The 19,608-nt window shown below is 53.2% G+C and overlaps 2 protein-coding genes across 2 annotated transcripts; both read right to left on the reverse strand.

Annotated features, from left to right (window-relative positions):
• Nucleotides 1-684: 684 nt before the first annotated feature.
• LOC137472826 (16 kDa beta-galactoside-binding lectin) lies at nt 685-19,133 on the reverse strand. The gene is made up of 5 exons (XM_068188240.1): nt 19,123-19,133; nt 3,351-3,365; nt 1,643-1,722; nt 1,357-1,528; nt 685-897 (listed from the first exon to the last, which is right to left on the reverse strand). The coding sequence occupies exons 2-5, from the start codon at nt 3,357-3,359 to the stop codon at nt 754-756; spliced, it is 405 nt and encodes a 134-aa protein (XP_068044341.1). The 5' UTR covers nt 3,360-3,365; nt 19,123-19,133; the 3' UTR covers nt 685-753.
• Nucleotides 15,980-19,482, reverse strand: SOWAHB (sosondowah ankyrin repeat domain family member B). Its single transcript, XM_068189206.1, has one exon. It carries the CDS (start codon nt 19,205-19,207, stop codon nt 17,099-17,101), a length of 2,109 nt encoding a protein of 702 aa, XP_068045307.1. The 5' UTR covers nt 19,208-19,482; the 3' UTR covers nt 15,980-17,098.
• Between the last annotated feature and the right edge of the window lie 126 nt (nt 19,483-19,608).

A 19,608-nucleotide genomic window follows, 5' to 3' on the forward strand; every position in this document is an offset into this window, starting at 1 on the left:
ATTAAATGCCCCTGGTAACTCTGTTGGATACAGCCCTGTAGCAGGGAAGCATTCCAGACACTGACCCATGGGCTGCCACAGGGTTTGTCACCCATACCTGATGTGTTCCTCAGTCCCTGACTGTGCCTAATCCTCTGTCTCTGGCAGTGTCCACACCTCAAGTCATGAGCACCAGGGACAGCCTGGATTCTCTCAAGTCAGTTCTAAGCTTTCTGTTAGGCTTCTCCTTTCATTCCACATCTTTTTCCCAGCCTGCCTACTCTCCATTGCTCCTCAGGTACACCAGTGCCAGCCTGCAATGCATGCAACTGCTGAGCACGTTCTGGGAAAGCAAAGCTCTTGGCAAGAGATCCCTGTCAGTCCCCCATCCCCAGCAGGGAGCAGCACTTCGTGATCAGAGATGGCACGGTGAACAGCCAACACAACTTGTTCCCGGCTGGGACTAGTTCTACACTTGAGGAACCTGACAGGGACCACGCAGTGGAGCCAGCACGGTGAATGGGGCACCTACTGCTAAGTCAGCTTCACTCACAGTCAGTCAGGCTTTGTCAGGCTCGTGTCTAGCTCAGTACCAGCTGCAAGGCTGCAGTGTAAGGAGGAAAATGGCTGGATGCACATCATCCCCTCCCCCCCTCAGCACACACAGGAGCAAGCAGATTAGAGCAGGAAACAGCAGAGGAAGCAGCCATTGCAAGTTTTGGTTTATTTCACTACACGGGGGGGCAGAAAACAAAACAAACCAAGCTATAGTTGTTAGCTGAACTTAATGGCTTTGACTTTGAAGTCACCCTCCACAGCCAGGTATTCAATTTTCTCCATGCCCAGCCGATTTGGGAACTTGAACTCTGCCTCAGGCAGCTTCACTGTGGCCTCAGTTTCATCGAAGGAGATGCATATCTGTAGAGAGCCATGAGAGGGAAGGAAGGAATGAAGCTGACACATCACAGCTCCCAGTCTTTTCTCACTCCCACTACCTCCAGTCTGGGTGCAGGACAGGTGAGGTGGCTGCTGCCAAGGCCATGCTCAGCAGCTCAGCCTCCTCCCTGCTAGCAGAGTCATAGAACGGAGGAAGCTTCTGCAGCTGTGGGGTGATACAGACCCAGTCTGAGTCTGACCTCAGTGCTGTTTCTGCTCTGAGGTGCACAGCTTAGCCCAGAGTGGGGCACTGAGCACATGCCAGCTGCTGGGCATTGACTTGGGCAGCGCAGCTCTAGACACTTCCTTGGCTCTTCCCCTGGGGCTCGTTCCCCTTTCCATGCCTGCTCCTTCTGCACCACAGAGGCATAGGGCAGCATTAAAAAGCTGTGCCCTGGGCCGCTCAGTGCCTGGGCCTTGTGCACATCCCTGGGGCCTCACCTCAATCTTGTCACCATGCTGGAAGGGGAAGTCGGCCTTCCTGTCCTCCTCCCCCCACATGCCATCCTCCTTGGAATTGCACACGATGGTGTTGACATCCCCGTGGCAGTCAAAGCGAGGGTTGAAATGCAGCATGAGGGTGTTGCTGTCCTTGCCCACATTCACAGCAAACCTGGGTAAACAGAGCCAGTGCAGAGGGGTGCCAGTGCAGAGCTGCCAGTGCTGACAAGCTGAACACAGCAGGAGCTCTGGCTTCCTCCATCAATCCATTCACCACCTCACTCACCCTTTGGCATCAGACTGGATCTTCCCCTTGACCTTGATACACTCACCAGGCTCAACATCCAGCTGAGTAACAACCAGTCCCTGCAGGACCAAACCACAGGAGTTAGTCTATCCCAAGGGAAGGCTTCCAATCCTGCCAGGGCACACAGCAGCTCTGGCACACTCAAACATGAGTTTTGTGCTAGAGGAAGGGCTGAATCAGGCCACCTGCCCGTCCCAGCAGCCACGGGGGTCCCCCACTCCTCTAAGCAGTATAAGGTGACAAGGTGTGGTGGGTTGGCCCTGGCTGGATGCCAGGTACCCACCAGAGCCACTGCGTCACAACTGGAATGGGGGGAGAAAATACAACAAAAAGCTCATGAGTTGACACAAAGACAGGGAGAGGTCACTCACTGATTACTGTCACAGGCAGAACAAAGTCAGCTGGGGGAAATTATTGAATTTATTACCAATTAAAATCAGAGCAGGATAATGAGAAGTAATATAGGCCTTAAAAATGCCTTTCCTCCACTCCTTCCCGGGCTCTACCTCTTCCCCATCAGGGAGGTAGGGAAGGGGGTGTTACAGTCAGCTCATCACAGGGTGTTTCTACCACTGCTCCAGGAGAGGAGTCTTCCCCTGCTCAGTGTGGGTCCCTCACACAGTCCTCCCTGTGAGCTACAGCTCTTCACCAGCTGCTCCAACATGGGTTCCTTTCCACACGGTCGCAGCCTTCCCTGCTCCGGCACAGAGCACTCCCCGGGCTGCAAGCGGGTTCCTGCCTGCCTGTTGACATCCACGGGCTGCAGAGGGACAGCTGCCTCGCCACGGCCTTCACCACAGGCTGCACGGTGTTATCACAGAGGCACTCCCGCCGTCCCTGATAGGCTTGGCCTTGGCCAGCACCCTGTCTGTCCTGGAGCCTGCTGGCCTTGGCTCTGCTCGATACGGGGGAGGCTTCTGGCAGCTTCTCCCAGAAGCCACCCTGGTAGCCCCCTCTGTTACCAAAACCTGGTCACACAAACCCAGAGCAGATTCAGCAGCTGCTACAGGAGCAGTGTACTGAGCTACTTAACCGTGTGCCGGGTCAGGCTGGGAGGCACATTGCAAATTAGTTTGCTTGGACACTGCTCCCCAGCCCCCGATGTAGTCCTTGCCCTCATGCCTGCTCCCTGCTCTGCCCACACACAGCCTGCCGAGGTCAGGGTTCCTCGAGTCACTAAACTGCTTATCCCCACGGCACTAACTCAGCCTCCTGGCTCTGGAATGCAGCCGCTGCGCCCGGGGGGTCTTTCGAGGAAAGGAAAGCTGCGGGGGCGGGGGTGGGTTAGAGTACACTGCCAGCCTGCTTTCCTCTCCTGTTGCATTAGGAGTTAACCCACTCCTACACCCAAAAGGCATTATTCCTGAAGAAAAATACACAGATTAAGGGAAAAAAGTATAAAGAGTCTGGAAACTGTAGAGTTGCAAACGGACCCAAACCTTTAGGGTACTTGAGAATATAAGCATTCGTCAGCTTCCCCACTTAGATAACATGCTAGAGAAGAAGAGAAGAAATACGGCTGGTCCGCCCTAACTATTCCCCCCAAAGCCATACATCAGCCTTGCATTTCCTTCCCGCTAATCCTCCTCTCCCCATACTTCCGGCACCACGCCCAAACCTCACAGGCAGCCCAGCCGTAGTCCCAGTCCTGCTTGGCACAGCAGCCCGGCTCGCAGGCGGCACTCACTTTCTCCATGCTGCAGACACCGGCCCCGGCAGGCAGAGCCCCTCTCCCGGCACGGAGTGACGCAGCGCCGGGCTCTGGCAGCTGAACGCACCCGGGCAGGACCGTCACACGGTCGGGGGAGGGCGAGGAAGAGAATTGATAACAGCAGCTGTGGCCAGAGCTTCCCAGCCGTTTGGGAAGGGGGGCGGGAGACTTCTGTCGATACTGTTCTTTGCAGGCAGTCTGTGTATGATTTTAAGAACTAGTGATTGCTTGCTTCTGCGTGATCCTTGCTGTAAGCTCCCCTAGCTGCGATGCAGCGTCTGTTGGCTCCGATCCCAGGAGCCGGAGTGCTTCTCTGTGCTAGGAGCCAGGTGGCTGCTTCTTGTTCGGCGATCTGTGTCTAAAATCAGGGTTGGGAGTCCTCGTGTTCCTGCTGCCAAGTGGCTGCCTCTGTGGATACGGGTGGATGTGCTCTCCCAGCCCAGCCTGGTGGGAGACGCTGGATGCAAAGCCTCGCTGCTTGCAGTTAAATGCAAGACGAGGGCTTGGTACAGCCCGTGTCGGCATTTCAGCAGTGCCTAAAAGGTTCAGGTTGGTGGTGTGGGGCTTTAAGTAGATGTGATAATTCAGGCCGCGGCTCTTGAAAAGTAGCACGGTCTCGCTGGTTCCATTCCAGTTGCAAAAGGCTCCGGAGGGAAAAGAGAAATGCTTTGTTAGGGGAGGAAGAGGCTGGGCAGGGCTGTGTGCAGCCTGCAGGACGGGAGAGGAGGCTGCTATCTCCAGACTGGCCAGCGCCTGCCATTCCCCTTTCCTGTGCCCCCAGAAAGCACCGAGCACGACTGCCCCGAGGGGCTGTGCAGGGCAGGCAGGTGAAGGGGGAGCGGCTGCAGTGCTTGGTGCGGCCGTGTCCCTGGATCGGCTTGTACCTTTGCATGGGCTTTAGCAAGGTCCTCAGGACTCTGTGCCTCAGTTTCCTTGAGGCCTGAAGCGATGCTAATGACATGCAGCTTTCCGATCCTGCTTGTAAACCCACAGCGAGAGCTGCTCTATAAGCACAGTGTGCTACGTGGTGGCTGAGCCGTGACCAGCCTGCGAGGTACTCGCCTGCAGGTCACTCTTGGGAGGGCTGCACCAGGCACCTCACAACACAGAGCAGGAATCTGTGGCTGGGTGGTGGTGGGAAACACGCTGCCCTGCAGAAGGCTGCTGGAACTTCATTAGAGCTCTCACAGGAACAGCATCCTGACTCCTGATGTCATCCTTTGCCCCAGATATCCCCCACACCCATTTCAGAACATTCCCATGGTGTTTCAGCAAAGCTGAGCTGTGTTTGGACTAAAAGTCACAAGCTCAGATTGCAGCCCTGTGACTGGGGTGCATAAAAGAGGACAGAATGCTGACTGAAAGTGCTGTAGGGAAAATCCCTCACATGCCCTCACCTCCAGTTAACTCCCTGGCACACACAAGAGCCATACAGAAGTCAGGAGTTAACTGTGGGAGCAGAGTTCACGCAAGTAGCAAATGCCACTGGGAGCAAGCCCCCTCTACAGAGTTTGGAGAAATCCCGACTAACTCCACCTTAAGTTAGCCCCGCTCTCCAGCAGTGTTAGTCAGGATCACGTGTTAGAGACAGGCTTTAGGCGCCTGCTCTCCCAGCCGAGTTACTGTGCAGTTGTTCCCCTGGTCGCTGGCACATGGGAGGGATTGAGCAAATTCTCTTTAGTCAGTTGGGTTTGTGTATTTGTTTTCCTGTCAGCTCTGTGAAATCCCTGGAGACTTCTCTCCTTTCAGTGCTGGGCCCTCTGTCTCCCGAAATGCACATTTCATGTGAGCTGCTCTTCTGGCCTGAAGTTTCCTCCTCTGACCCTTCAGACAGTGAATTACCTTTCTAATAACACACGGAGACCGCTCTGTTGGTTTGACTTGAGTGCTCTGCACTGGCAGCCTTGTTGGTATAGCAGCAAAGCCTTTGGTCTTTTGATTTAAAGCACTCCTTGTCTTTAAAGCACTCCTTGTCGTGAGCCCTGCGAAGTCAGCACAGTGTTTGTTCTGGGGCTACAATGCTGAGTTGTCTCACTGTCCTGCATCTTTCCTAGGCATTAAGTGGGAGAAAAATAGGGGACACAGTGGCCCTTCAGAGGGCAGGCTGCAAAGCAAGGCCACACTGGCCAATCCCACCCATGAGGGATGACCCCAGCCTACCTGCACAACGGGGGGGCAAAGCACACCTTGCACCTCCCACAGGGAGGGACTCAGTCCCTATGCACCCACAGCAGGCAGGCAGAGGACTGGGGTGTGTTTCAAAGGCCTGGGGGAGAAAGGGGGAGGCACTGCTCTATGCAGGCCTCTCTCACTCCCCAGGCCTAGCAGGGCAAGTTCTGAGAAGAAACCCTGGGCAGAAGAGCCCAAGTGAGTCCCACCTGGGTTGTTACAAGGGCCTGCAGTCAGTACAGGCTCTGAGAAAGAGTAGCAGGTGTTATAGATACATATTATAATATTGGCTTTTCGCAAAAGTTAAAATGGATTTTATATGTTTGATGTTGAAGTAACTTTGTTATAAAGATATTGTTTTATTTCCGTTGTTCATTAAGTTTAGACATAGTAGTGAAATAGCAATGCTTGTGTGAAAATGCCTGATTGGATGAGATAACATCCAGTGAACACACAGAATGAAGACACCTGCTACAGATCTGCCAACTATCAGCACTCACCGTCTGAAGAAGGTATGGACCGAGGCCCAAACTGGAAGTCATAAGGAGAGGGAGCCAAAACCACAGCCAAGAAACACGCATGCTCTAAAAAGGCGGGGCCATGTAAAATAGTTCATGGAAACTGCAAATTAGTTTATGCATATGCATAAGGAGCTATGAATATGCAACAGGCTGATGTAAGGAAAAAGGTATTTAAGGGCTGTCCCCGAAGGTAACAGGGTGGTCTCGGCTGAGTGCCGGCCGTCATAACCTTTGCTCTATGGTCCTTGTCTCCTATTGTCCTTTATTAAACTTTTAAAATTTTCACAGGAGAGTGAACGTGTTGTTCACAGCAGGGCACACACAGTGCAAGTGTTCCCATTTCAGGTGTCACAGCTCTCTACCTGCTTTTGGAGAAGTGTTGCACTCACCTGGCAGCTCTGGCAGAAGCTGGGAGAGAAGTCATTTCCTGCTCATCCAGAGGTGATACACAGAGGAATTTTTGGCTCTGGGGAAAATTAAGGCTGGCCTTCCAGTGCTTGGCGTTGCAGGCTTGTTTGTGGGTACCAGGGCCCTGTCCAGCACCAGGTCTCCAGTCCAAACTCTTCATTCACCTCTTGGTTTGCACAGGCTGAAGGCAGACACCTGGCCAGTCTGATTTCCTTGTAACTCCCTAGAAATGTCCCAGATTTGCTTCAGAAGCAAAGGGTGCAGCATGCTGAGTGTTACTCTTTTTAATCTCCTGTGAGAAAATATACTCCCTAGCCATTGGCAAAGTCATATCCCAGGCTAATCACTTCTGTCATTAGAGATGGCTTTCCCCTGGTTTGGGGAGGTCTGAGGGCACGCCCTTCTGCTGGCTTCCTCAAGGACCAGGGTGTGACCGGGGTGTGGAGGCCTGCTGGCTCCTCGCTGCCCGTGCCTGGTTTGTGGTGCACTGAGCCCACACACAGGGGTGGTTGTTGGTACGACCCATGCTCATGGCTGCAGCTGAGAAAGTGCCCCCACTTGTTGCAGAAAGTGAGCAGAAGCTTTCTCTTCCTTTGGAGAAGGCATCCAGCCCCGGGGCCAGCACAGCTGTTCTGTGCATGCACCGCCCTGGGGGGGCACCACTGCTTCAGCCACTGCCCCTCAGTCAGTGACACTGACCAAGCAGGGAGAACTGCTCCAATCCAAGGATTGGGCTGCTTGAAATAATGACAAGAGAAACCCCTCACCCTTTCCTAGTGTAAGAGAAAGTTTACAGTTTGCTTTTAAGTTAGGGTTCGTTTTTTCACTTTCTTTGGGAAAGATTTGTTCTTGTCTCTGTGAGTTCATTCTCAGTGCATCAGGCCAGGGCTGCATCTTTTTCTCATGCCAGTTTTAGGGAATATTTGTGTCAATACTGTCTGTTTGGGATTCTTTTCTCAGCAGTAGCCCCTGATTACTCTTACAACCTAAATATTATTTTGTTACAGCATAACAGATATATACATTGCATTTCTATATACACTCACAGGCTGTTTTCTCTCTCTTGGAATATCTGGGGATTTTAACTTAAGCAATCCTCTGCTTCTATTGTTGGAGTGTCTGGTTCTCTCTGTTGCTACCACAGCCCATTAGTTTGTCTCATCTGAGAAGGTTCTGCCTTATTGCTTGGGTAGTCATGACCCCTGAAGAGTTTAGTTGCACAGAATTTCCCTGGATCCTTCTGCAGAGCTGGCTGAAACAATGCTCTCACCACCATGGTGTCTTCCAGCCCCTTGCTATCCTTGGGGGGAACTCTAGGGCTCAGCTGGATACCACAGGGGAATGGAGCTAGACTCCCAGGAACAGGCTTTAGCCTGCTCTTGAAAGACAAAGTGACTCAAGGAGCCACAGTCCAATGTGGCAGGAGGGTGAGAGGCTGTCCCAGAGCCTGCTGGCACTCGGGCTCCCAAAGCACTGCCTCAGAGTGGGAAGTTTGTGCCAGGAAGATCCAGTCTGCACTGGATACCAGCTGGGGTTGCATGGCCACACTACAGCATTTTTATCCCTGAGGGCTTCCTGATTTCAGCTTTCCCTACATTAAAAGGGAAGCACCTCTATTCCAGGTTAATTATAAATTAAGTTAATTATAAAGAACTTCTTACACTGTCACAAAGTGATGAAAGGAGTTTGCTGATTGTGTCACTGGAATTTAAAGTATGTCTCCTCATTTTATTTCCCTCATTAACATTGACCCAAGCTGATAATCTGTGTGTTTCTCTCATCTCTCAGTGGATTACATTCAACTAGAGCAAATTGTTACCTACCCAGGAGAACCGGGCCTTTGTTTTGTTGGACTCACTTTACTTTGGCACCTCCCTCCTTAACCTTTTAAGTTTGTGGGTGGCAAGAGCCTCACCTCAGAGTGCACTGCCTCATCTGAAAGGAGCTGTTTGCATTTGCTCCTCACTGGATGTCCCTGCTACTCAAAAATTAAGAATCCAGGCCTATCTTTCCCTCCTCCTTGGAGGTCACAAGAGATCTTAGTCAAGCAGCTGTTGCAGTGAGAACTCCTAGCAGAGCCCATGGGTTAGTGACCCTTCAAGTATTTTCCTCAAGGTCTGTCAACTCGGGCAGCCCTAAGTACTCGTTTGTCTTAGCAGCACAGTTGTTTACATCTATGACCGCACCGCAAACTTCTGCAACCAGGAGCAGACCCTGGAACACTTCTCACTGGGATGTCACAGCAGGATAGCAGCACTTCCCAAGCCTTATATGTTCCTGTGGTCTAGCCCCCACAACCCATCAATCTGGGTTTGATTTGCACCTCATGATCAGCTGCAAGGGGACTTGTGTGGGGACTGAAGATGGGGACCTGTGGATTTTCCTATCCCTAACCTGCTGAATAAAACCTGTACAGGCCTTGAAGATGTCCACATGGTGAGGAAAGGTAAAAGAGAGTGCAGCTGCATTGCCCTCCACAGGGTAACTCCAGCAGCAGAGCTGGTTAGCTGGGTCTGGACCCCATGTGAGTGAAACAAGGTGTCAGTGAAAAAAGGATCATCTCTGGAGCAAGCCTTCTGGGCAGCTTTCATCTTGAATGGAGGTGGCTGCACCAGGCTGGGGTTCTAGCCTTTGTTTTGTTTCCTTTTCATAAATCAGCTTCTATCATGTCATGCCACCCGTAAAGTTAAAGCTCCTGGGGTTTTGCCAAGTAACCTGGAATGCTCTTACTGAAAGATTTGCCACATTCCAGGCCACAGGACTGGATCTGTGTTGTCATAGTAGACACATCCAGGACACAGTAGACACGTCTGTTGGTCCTTTTCTATTATCTCCTTAGGATTGTAAGGCTTGATTTTCCTTATGTCACTCTCATTCTGCAAAACCTGCAAGGCAGAGGTTTTCTTTGGACTGAAAGACTGTGAAGCAGTTTCTTGTTTTGGGGCTCTAACTGATGGAGGAAAACCCCTCACAGTGACTTTGGACAGTGTGGGACCAGTGTCCACAAAAGTATTTTCAGCAACCTTAGGTTAAACTGGTTTAGCAGAGCTCTTTTCTAGCCTGACATAGCACACAGAGCATGCCAGGATGGCTTAGAAACTCAAGCCATCTGGAGTTCTTTTCCACAAAAACATGTGTGTGCCAGAATTGGTCTCCTTTGAGCCACCCACAGTGAGAAGGGATTGTATTTAGGCTGGCTCAAGTTTCTTGAATTCAAATTTAGGCAAGAGAAAATGGTCGGCAAGTATTTGGAAAATGCCTTGGAAAGAACATGCTGATTAAAAATGTAACAATCTTTGAAGGAACATTAACACTGTCCATTCTGAGCCACGAGACACTGAAGAGCCATCGAAATGATGATATGTGGGGAAGAGGTTCCTTCCCCTTCCTGCCACCTTCTCCCCCGGTGATTTGTCAGCCAGATTTAGGGCTTACCTGCAATGAGTCACGAGGATTCCCTTAGTTCACAAAACAGCTCTGAACTCCTCTGGCTGTTGAGGTGCAACAAACAAAGAGATACTCAGGTTTAAGACTGATGTGCTTTTATACAACAGCTGTAAAAATTATCAAGTGCAGGCAGGTCATTTGGTTGTCTCCCATTATTCATGATGGGCCATTTCACAGGGTGGCATCTCATCTGATAGGTAAAGAGAAATGACCCAGTTAGAAATATTCACATGCACACAAAAAATTTGGAAATACATTTAGAAGGGGCAGATCACTAAGTTCTGCTGGAAAGCAAGAGCATTATTCCCAAGTAAGTTAAGCAAGAGCATTATTCCCAAGCACCGTGGGCAGATCAGAAAGCCTGCTCCTAACCCCACTGAACGCTCTGGTGATCCTGGCTGGATTCATAAAAGGATTCTGGCACAGCGTGGTGAGGTGAGGCAGTGGTTCAGAGCCCTGCAAGGAAAAGGGAGGGCAGGCGGGATTTGTCATCCTGACAGGAAGGATTGGGAGAGTGTGAGTGATGGCAAAGCCCCAGCCATGCCTCAGGCCCAGGGAAGAGCACAAACCCAGCTGGCTGCCCCTATGCAGCCACCACCGCAGCAGCCAGCAGAGGTGGCGGGCTCCACTGAGACTCTGCCCTCCCATGGCAAGTGAGAGTGTGCCCGGGGTGTGCTCAGCCCCAGAGAGGGAACAGCTGGGCTGCACGGAATCCCACAGTGCCTGAGGACAGCCGAGGGCCACGGCATGCCTGCCAGGTCTGCAAGATACCAAAATCCAAGGGAAGCACCACTGCACCCGCCCTCCCCTTCGGCCACAGGCAGGAGTAGGACTTTCCAGGTGCCATGTCTGATTGCATGGACATACAGATCCATGGCTGACTGCTCCTCGTCTGCAGCACAGACCACTCAGCAGCTAAAAAGTCACTCAACATGAAATCTACAGGCAGCCACTATGAGGAACAGCAACCTTGGGCTTCTTGTGAGGCAACAACGAGAAACCGTGGAGAGGGCAGAGTTGCAAGATCTTTGCTTAAAACATCTACTCAGTACTTATAAAGCAAACAGACAAAGAATCCAAATCACATGCAAATAACTCTGTAGCTCGAGCATCTGCATTCCCCCGAGCATGCCACTCAGCATATGACTAAACCAGTTCTAGTGTTTATGCAAAGAAAAATGTGCAGCTTCCCTTGACTATGCCCAGCTGTGCGTCTTAACCTGCAGGCGAGACTGCCAGGCTTAGTGACCTCCTGGGGATGCTATTTATTACAGCCACTTGCCTGGAAGCCTCCCTGCCTTTGCAAGAGCATTTCACTCCTCCTTTTTCCCTCTAAAACTCTCACACCCTGCCCTGGTACATCCCTTGCCCTTGCCTTTGGACTGCAGTGACCAGCACTTGGATGGGGAGAACCCATCACAGCCTTGTGGCTTAGAAACCTCCAGCAGAAAGTATGTTAAAACAAGAGTCAGGCTTTACATTCCTTGCCGCTGATGATATGACTCAAGCAGAGCTCAAAAAATAGGTTAAGTATTTGAACACAAGGAAGGAAAATAACAAGATGATTTCTTAATGCACTGGTCTGTTCTACACACGTTTTCTTATGTAAGAAAAGAGTTAATCCCCTTCCAGTGTTTGCATTTTACACTCTTCAGTAATATTCAGCATGTGCCCAGCAGAGGTCTTCCTGCCTTCGGGGTGACTCGATGTCACTTGACATGAGCACAGAGGCTGGTAAGGGACCCAGCGTGGCTCAGACACAGGAGGCAGTGCGACTTTGGGGGTCAAACCAGCGTGACAGCACAGAGTCCCACCTTGGTTCCCCAGCCTGCGTACATGGGCTGAACCAGGGGCACTGGCATGGCCAGGCAGGGATATAGAGCTAAACACAGTGACAGGCAGGCTTTCCTTTGGGTGAAGTCACAGGGAGAGCAGAGGGGAGGGACTGCTGCTTTCCCCAAGCTCAGCAGAGTCCTGCAGGCTGCAAGTGAGCAGCAGCATCTGCTTCTCCCTTGGCCCCACTGCCTTCCCTGGCCACAAGCAGGCTTGCAAACAACCTGGCTCTGAGGACAAACCCTGCCCTCATCCTTATCAGCTCCCCTCCTTATCAGCTGCCAGTTTTGTTCTAGGGTCACTTTAGATACCATCACCAGGCAGTGTGAAAAGCACTCGGGAGATAAGGAGGGTGCAGTGTTTGTGGATGGAGGAGCACAGCTCTGCATCCCTGTAGCAACAACACTCCCCACTAAGGCCTGGCAAGTACCTCTTGTCCTCTCTCAAAGTGAGACTCAAGACCTTCCCATTTCCCTGACACATTCTCTGCTATTTACCAGTGGCATGCACGTCCCACGTGGACTTTGGACAACCTGCAAAAACACCTGCCCTGTGCCTGGTTGTGCAAAGCTATTTGTTCCCTGTGAAATTACCATGGGAGTCCAGGTCTGTGACACGCACCAATTCAAATTCTTCTAATTCCCACTTCCACTGAAATATCCTGGACTTCATTAAAGTCTATAAAATACCTCTTCTTGTATCAAATGCTTCAGAACATTCCTTCACTCTGGAGCTGTGACTCAAGAAGGCCCAAAGAAAATATTTAAACCAAGAGCTCTCTTTACAGAGGCCTCTCAGCAAGAGGGAAGCTGCTGGGACACATCTTGAAGGATTTTGGTCCTTGCTTGCCATGGCAGCATTAGAAATGCAAACTGAGGCCAGTCCACACGGACAGACCCGCTTGCGTGGAGGACCTTGCCAATAGTTTTGATGGGCCTTTCCTTCACAGCAGAAACTAGGATTTCTTAATTTTAAATAGCTTGTGGCTTTTGAGCACATAGAGCATGGCTGCTTATGAAACACTATCACATAGCAACGAAAGCACCCAAAATCTTTATCAGACCCCTCTGCCATCAGCAGTTTTGTGCTTTCTTCCAGTACCATCAGAGCTAAAAAATCTTAAGAGCGGTGTAAAGATCTATTTCACAAACAGATTTTGGGTTGCTTTTATTTTATGACAACCCGTACTGTAAGGAAGTCCTGATAGGTATGAGGAGCTCAAGTGCCTTTGCTGAAATCCTATCCAGATTTAAAATACCATGAGCCTTAGGCTTATTTAAACTATCCAAAAAGCAGTTTGCTCCACCAGGTCAAATTAACAGCTCTAAGGAGAAAACCAGCCTCCACAAGATCACCCATCTGTGTCTTCACAGACAAGTATTGCACTTTGTGCTCAGTTAGGCATTTAACACAATAGTGCCTCTGTACCAAGCTTTTCTTGGTATCCTAAAATATTTTAATTAATGGTAAAATACATTTTCTGTGCTTAAATAGACTCATGATGGGAATGAGGGGTATTAATTTAACTAAACTAAGAATTCTCCTTTTAGACCTTTCCAGTGTGACTGAGTTTCCAAAGACAATATTTGTATTTCCCTGAAAGGCTAACAGTTCTCATTTACTGGGGAAATTTAGGCTGTACTGTTAATTGGGAAGGGGTGGGGGTGTTCTTGTTCTAAACCCCACTCTGCTAACCTCCATCTGGTGCTACTTGTAGTAAATGCAGTCATGAGAAATTCTAGCTTTAACAGGATTTAGTAGCCTTTGTAATTGTTTCATTACTTGCTGAAAGTGTGCAAGACTTTCTTCTCACTGTGAAGTTGTATACAAACTATTTAATTCAAAATTACATTTGTCACAGTAGGAAAAAAGGGTATTTTGTGTGATGGACTCTTTTTCTTTTTTTTTTCTTTTTTTTTTTTTTTTTTCTAACTCTACAAGTTCTATTTGTCTCTGCTTCATAAAGTGCTGTGATATAAAGGGTCCTATGGCCATTAGTTTCAGTTTGCAATGTTCTGTGCTCTTGCTCACCTGCTTTGCCCGGAAACACTTTCTTACTTGCAGAAAAGCCTCTTGGGCTCTTTGAGCTGGGCTTCCACCATTGCCCCAGCCTTCTTCGGTCCTTGTCCAGAGGCGTGGATCCAGCTGAATATCCCGCTGTGCTGTGCTGCCTGCTTTTAGCCGTCAGATGAGTGGGTGTGAAGGCGTGTGCCCTGCGAGCGGGTGATGAGGGGTTACCTTTGCCAGGGCTTCGTAAGCCTCAGGTTTGACAGCCTCTGCTGGGCAAAGGCCAAGGCACGGAAACACCCTCCCCCTTCTGCAGGACGTGGGCTTTGGAGTACAAAGCAGCTGATCAGAGATAAGCGTGACAGAGAAGAGGGGTGGACTTTACCAGCAGCAGCCGCCAAGTGGGAGGTGTGTTTTAGATGCAATGAGAGGAGAGGGCAGAGTCCTGCTGTGCATTAATCCACGGCGTGTGCTGTGTTTCAGGGCGGTGCAAAGTCAGATGCCTGGACTGGGTGTGAGGCAAGGAGCCACGTCCAGCTGCAATGAGGAAACAGCAGCGTGCACAGGTGTGGAAGGGGCCAGGCAGGCTGACAAGTAAGTAGCAAGGAGATCAGGAGAACTTGGAAATGGAGATGCTCAGGCTGCATGTGTGTGTATCCAGTGGTGGATTGCTCCTGGCTGACTGGATCTGTGATGCACCAGGGCAGCAGCATGATTCCTCCAGGCACGGCTGAGGGAACCCTGCCTCCCACCATGGGCTGGAGATGGGTTTCACCCTGTTCACTGCTTATTTCACCAGCAGAAAACCTGGGAGGATGAGGCTTTCTGGGAGTTTAAAGAGTGGTTATTACCCCAAATAACTGTGTGGTATAGGAGCTGTGCAGTATTAGCAATGTTAGCAATCCTAACACCACTAAGGTGATAAATCAGAGTGAATGCACACTGAATCCAGAATGGAAAGTTTAGAGTTTCCTAACAGTTGCCCTGTAATTTAAAAATTGGAGAAACCAGCTTATCTGTGTCATCTCAACAGGCAAGCAAACAGTGATCACAGAATTAGGTCACAACTTATTTAGTTCAGCAGTCTGACAACACTGCTAGGGAGAGAAAAGGGCTCTGAGAAAGATGGCAGGCAAGGTCTGAAACAGCATGCAGGGAAAAAAAAACACCACTTAGGTTTGCGTCACAGAGAAAGGTCAGGGAAAGGCTGTAAGATGAGAATCCCAAGGTAGCACTGTCTTAGCAGCATAGAAGATACAAAGGGGAAAACCTTGTTCTTTGGAAGCTGTTTTTGGAGAAAAAAATATGCCCCCACCCCAGTTTTATTCAGCTCACAAACTTCTTTCATTTAGGGTTCCTTCTGAGAAGCTCCCTATACAGGAAGGCTCTGGTGGCTACCCTGACATCCCCTGTCAACAGGGTTGCTTTTAGGAGCTCCTAGCCAAGGCTTGTGCAAGGCTTTAGGGATCCCTTTCCCAAGGGAGCCTAGCACATGATGTGAATAGTGACAGCGGCTCTAAATGTGTTGGAAAAGGCTTCATTGCTTTCCCAGGCAGTAGCCACTTTGTGTGTTGGTGTGACCTAGACTATAAACCCCAGCTGGATAGAAGAGGAAGGGGGATACACAGAATTCCTCCTGCTGTGGAGGAGTCCCAGAGGGCCCTCCAGGTTCTCATGCTGGTGGCTCAGAGGCCACTTCACAGCTGAATTTCTTATGAGTTCAAGATGGTGTTTCATCTCAGAGAGGAATGATCATTGACAGGACACTGCTTTGGTTTACTGGACTCTTTCCCTGTAAAAGGAGAAAAACAGGCTGGGAAAAGGCCGCAACCTTCTGTGGCCCGAGAGTCAAGCAGAGTAGCTTCCCTTGTGCAGGAAAAAGTTTCCTCCCTCAAATAAACCCCGAGCAAAGCGGAGACCTCAATTAGTGCTTGAGCAAGGACTCGAGGCATTCCCTGGCACGCATGTTATGCAAGGGTCAGGTTCTGCTGCCCTCATTCCTGTTCCTCCCCGAAACTGCAGGCATTCACACACATGCCTCAAATGCATGAGCGCTCCCACCTCCTGCTCTGCTGTGCCCCAAAGCCTCCCACTGAGGCTGAGACAGCAGTCCCAGTTTCAATGGTCCTGCACCCAGGGTCACCCAGCAGCAGCAGCATCAGCATCAACCCAGCAGCACTGGATCCCTGTCTCATGTACCTTAGCTCTTTTCTGCCTCCATAGAGGATTGATAGGAGAGAAAGATTCGGTGCAAGATTAACTTGTTGCAATTTTTGACACTTTAGAGGCTCATTTATGCTAAATCAGAGAGCAGAGTACATTGCAGGACCCACACAATCCACTGAGATTCCTAAAGACAGTTGGTTTTTTGTAAACTCTGAGGAATTACTCCATTGGACACCTCTTGACTGCACTTGGCCCCCCGGTCCCACCTGCCCCCATCACATAAACACCTAACAGGAAATTTAGGGCTGGTGTCTCTGGGAAAATGCAGCTCTGGTTATGAAACTGCCTTCCCTCTGCAAGGCTGGGACCCGTACTACAGCACAGCTCCCTTTCTGCCCAACACAGAATCCTGCCACAATGCTTTCCACCCAGGGTGTGGGAACAGGGCTCTAGCCACAGCACGGGTATCACTTCCTAATCCTGCGATGTGAGGAGAGCAACTGGAGGTGCAGGAATGAGGGAACAGCAGGGATACCGCTGGGCAGCCCCGGGCAGCTGTGGAGGGGAGCAGGGCTGTGGTGCTGCTCTGCATTCCTTTCGGCATGGAATGGTGGGCAAGGTGGCCTGGGAAACGCCTTCCCTACTCACTGGAAGGCTGTATCTTGATCAGCTGCATTTTTAAAAGAGGGACTCATCCTTAATCTGCTGGGATTAAAAAGGGATGTAGTTTTACTACTCCCCAGAATTTAGGTGGTGTAAACAAGTGTTTTGCAAGCCCCAGGACCAACAACAATCTGTCACTGTCAGCAAAAGGAAGTGCTCTACCGTGACTGGGGCCAGACTTGACCCTCACCCCAAAGCCATGGCCCCACTAATGCTGGTGGCCGTGGCTGCATCCAGCAGCTGGTCCTGGCCCTGCGGGCTGCAGAAGACTTTCCTCCCGAGGGTTTTTCCTGCTTCCAGCAGAGTTACTGCATCCTTCTCTGGTAGAAAAGCAAGAAACGGGAGGGAGGGCAGAGGGGCTCAGACAACAGTTCATTGGAATAATTTAAAAGTACATTCTTCAATAGGTTCAGTCTGTTTCACAGCTTTTGTTCTGCCTGCATGGCTTCCTTTCTCAGAGTGGCCACCAAGGTCCCATCTCCACTGGTAGGTGATGCCGGGGGAGCTGTCTCAGTCGCTGTCACTGCCGGATGGGTGGGACACTGCCCCACGCCCGAGCTGCACCCTGAGGCAGGCAGGCAGCGCTGCCCTGCCGGTGGACGGCGAGACCTTGCTGACAGAGGACACGCTGCGGGCCAGGGGCTGCGTGGGGAACATGATTGTGCCACGGGGTGCCTCCAGGAGCTGCCAGATCTCCCCCGAGGTGGAGCTGCCCAGGTATTCCCACGGCTGGCGCCCGCTGCCATCCCGCACCTGCACCTGGCACCCCAGCTGCAGCACCAACACCTTGATGACAAGCTGGTGGCCGTGTATGGCAGCCAGATGCAGTGGAGTGTACCCGCAGCCCGAGCGGACGTCCACGTCCAGGGCCAGCCCGACCTGCCGCGCCGCCGCTGCCAGCTCCTGCAGGCCCGGCCCGTCGCCGTGCTTGGCCAGCCAGTGAAGGACTGTGAAGCCTGATATGAAGTCTCTCTGCAGGGCCAGCTCAGGCTCTTCCAGAAAGAGCCCTCGCACCTGAGCCCAGCAGCCCGCTGACATTGCCACCAGCCAGGCGTGCTCCCGCTGTCCCAGCGGCACCACGGGCCCCCGGCTTGCGGCGTTCCTAGGGGAGCTCTTGGTGAGCACGGAGCGAAGCTGCCGCCCACAGTCATCGTGCACTGAGGGGGGGTTGCCCTGCGCCTCCGACAAAGCGAGCTGGCACCTGATGCTCCGGAAAACAGGCAGCGGTGCCGGGGGCTGGCTCTCTGGGGCTTGGGGCACTGCGGGGCCCTGTGCTGGCAGCAAGGACTGGGGTGACCTGGCAAGGGGTGGCTGCAGGGAGCGGGATGGGGACGGGAGAGTGGCGGACTGTGGCAGGGATTGGGGAGGGGGGGACCTGGTGGTGGGCAGGATCCCAGGACCTGACGGCAGTGTCAGGCTTTGACACGGGTACAGTCGCAGGACTTGAGGTTGGGTTGATTCCTTGGGGGTCAGCCTCCTGAATCCCCTCGGCAGGTCTGGGGACGGCCTGGTGGGGAGCTGCTGCAGGGACCTGGACTGCGATGGGAGCAGCCTGGTGGAAGCGAGCACCTCGGGGCCTGACAAAAGCAGTGGCGATGAGGAGGGGCTGGCAGGGAGTGCCTGCAGGGACCGGGACAGGGGCAGCACCTCCGGGGCGGACAGCAACGGCAAGGATCGGGACGGGGGCAGGTCACGGGGGGACAGCGCCCTGGGGCCCGATGACAGCAGCGGGGACGGGATGGGTCCGGCGTGGGGTCGCCTCCCCGGGCTTGCTGAGGGTCGAGGGGCCTTCAGCAAGGGCGTCCCAGTCGCCGGCTGCGGCGGAGATCGGGGCTGAGGCAACCTGTAGGGAGGCGGCATCTCTGGGCCCGGTGGCAGCGGTGGCGTCCGGGACCGGGGCGCTGTGGCAGAGGGCAGCCCGGCAGCAGGCAGCGGCGGTGATAGGGACCGGGGCGGCACCGCGGGGGACAGCGCCCCAGGATACGACGGCAGCGCCGGGGGCTGGGGCCGCGCTGTGCCGCCGGGGCAAAGTGCCCAGGGCCCCGAGGACAGCGGCTGGGTCCGGTACGGGGGCGGCTGCGGTGGGGGCGGCGGGGAGCGGGAGCGGGGCGGCCGGGGGGCGGGCGGTGTCCCGGGACCTGGCGCGGGCACAGCGGCGGCGGCGGCAGCGCGGCGCGCCCGGCGGCACTCGCAGCACGGCCCGCCGCGGCCCCGGGCGGCGCAGCCCCCAGCCCCACCGGGCCGCCCCTGCTCCGCCGCCTCCCCGCGGGGGCCGCGCCGCCCGTCGGGGTCGCGTCGGGGCGGCGGCGGCGGCTCGTTCTTTTCCTCCTCCTGCTCCCGCTGTTCCTCCGGAGGTGGCAGCTCCTCATCGAGGAGGTCGCGGTACCTGCGGCGGAGGACGATGTCCTTGGAGGCGCCGGGGGCGGCGGCGGGGTGGACGGTGGCCAGGGAGTTGACGAGGCTCTTGAAGTACTCGCGGCGCTCCCGCCGCTGCTGCTCCGTCAGCGCCGGGTCGCGGAGGAACCGCTGGAAGTGGCGGAGCAGCGCCGTGTTGGGGGCTCGCCCCCCGGCCGCCCAGAGGAAGTCCAGCACAGCCTCCTGGCTCAGCTCCCGCGCCATGCTCCGGGCCGGCCGGCTTTCGGTGCTCGGTGCTGTGCCTCGGTGCTCGGCGCTGCACTCAGGTGCGGCGGGGAAACCCGCCTCCTGCGGCGCCGGGCCTCTCCGCCTCCTCCTCCACCTCCTCCGCGGCCGGGCCGCCACCCCACGGTCGCCTTTGCCCGAGGTGGCGGCCCGTGGAGGTACGAGCTGGGGTGACAGCGCTGAGGAGAGGCGACACCGAAGGAGAGAAGCAGGCTAGGGGGGAGGGAGGAGCTGAGAAGTGCGAGGGTCCTTTGCTGGCAGGCAGTGAGACCAAAGAGCTGCTTATCAGTCATTGTGTCAGTGAGCGGACAGGACATGATAGGCAAAAATTAAAATTCCATTTGTGTGTGAGGGAAAACTATTTTACTGTGAAGGTGGTC

Source organism: Anomalospiza imberbis, chromosome 4 (assembly GCF_031753505.1).
Source record: "Anomalospiza imberbis isolate Cuckoo-Finch-1a 21T00152 chromosome 4, ASM3175350v1, whole genome shotgun sequence".
Taxonomy (NCBI): domain Eukaryota; kingdom Metazoa; phylum Chordata; class Aves; order Passeriformes; family Viduidae; genus Anomalospiza; species Anomalospiza imberbis.

Excerpts from the sequence above, each read along its gene's own strand:
- LOC137472826 (XM_068188240.1), bottom strand. Across the intron at positions 1,529-1,642 it reads ATCCAGTCTGATGCCAAAGG|GTTTGCTGTGAATGTGGGCA; the intron begins GTGAGTGAGGTG and ends CTGTTTACCCAG. Across the intron at positions 898-1,356 it reads AGCATGGTGACAAGATTGAG|ATATGCATCTCCTTCGATGA; the intron begins GTGAGGCCCCAG and ends GGCTCTCTACAG.
- SOWAHB (XM_068189206.1), bottom strand. The coding sequence starts at position 19,207 with ATGGCGCGGGAGCTGAGCCAGGAGGCTGTGCTGGACTTCCTCTGGGCG.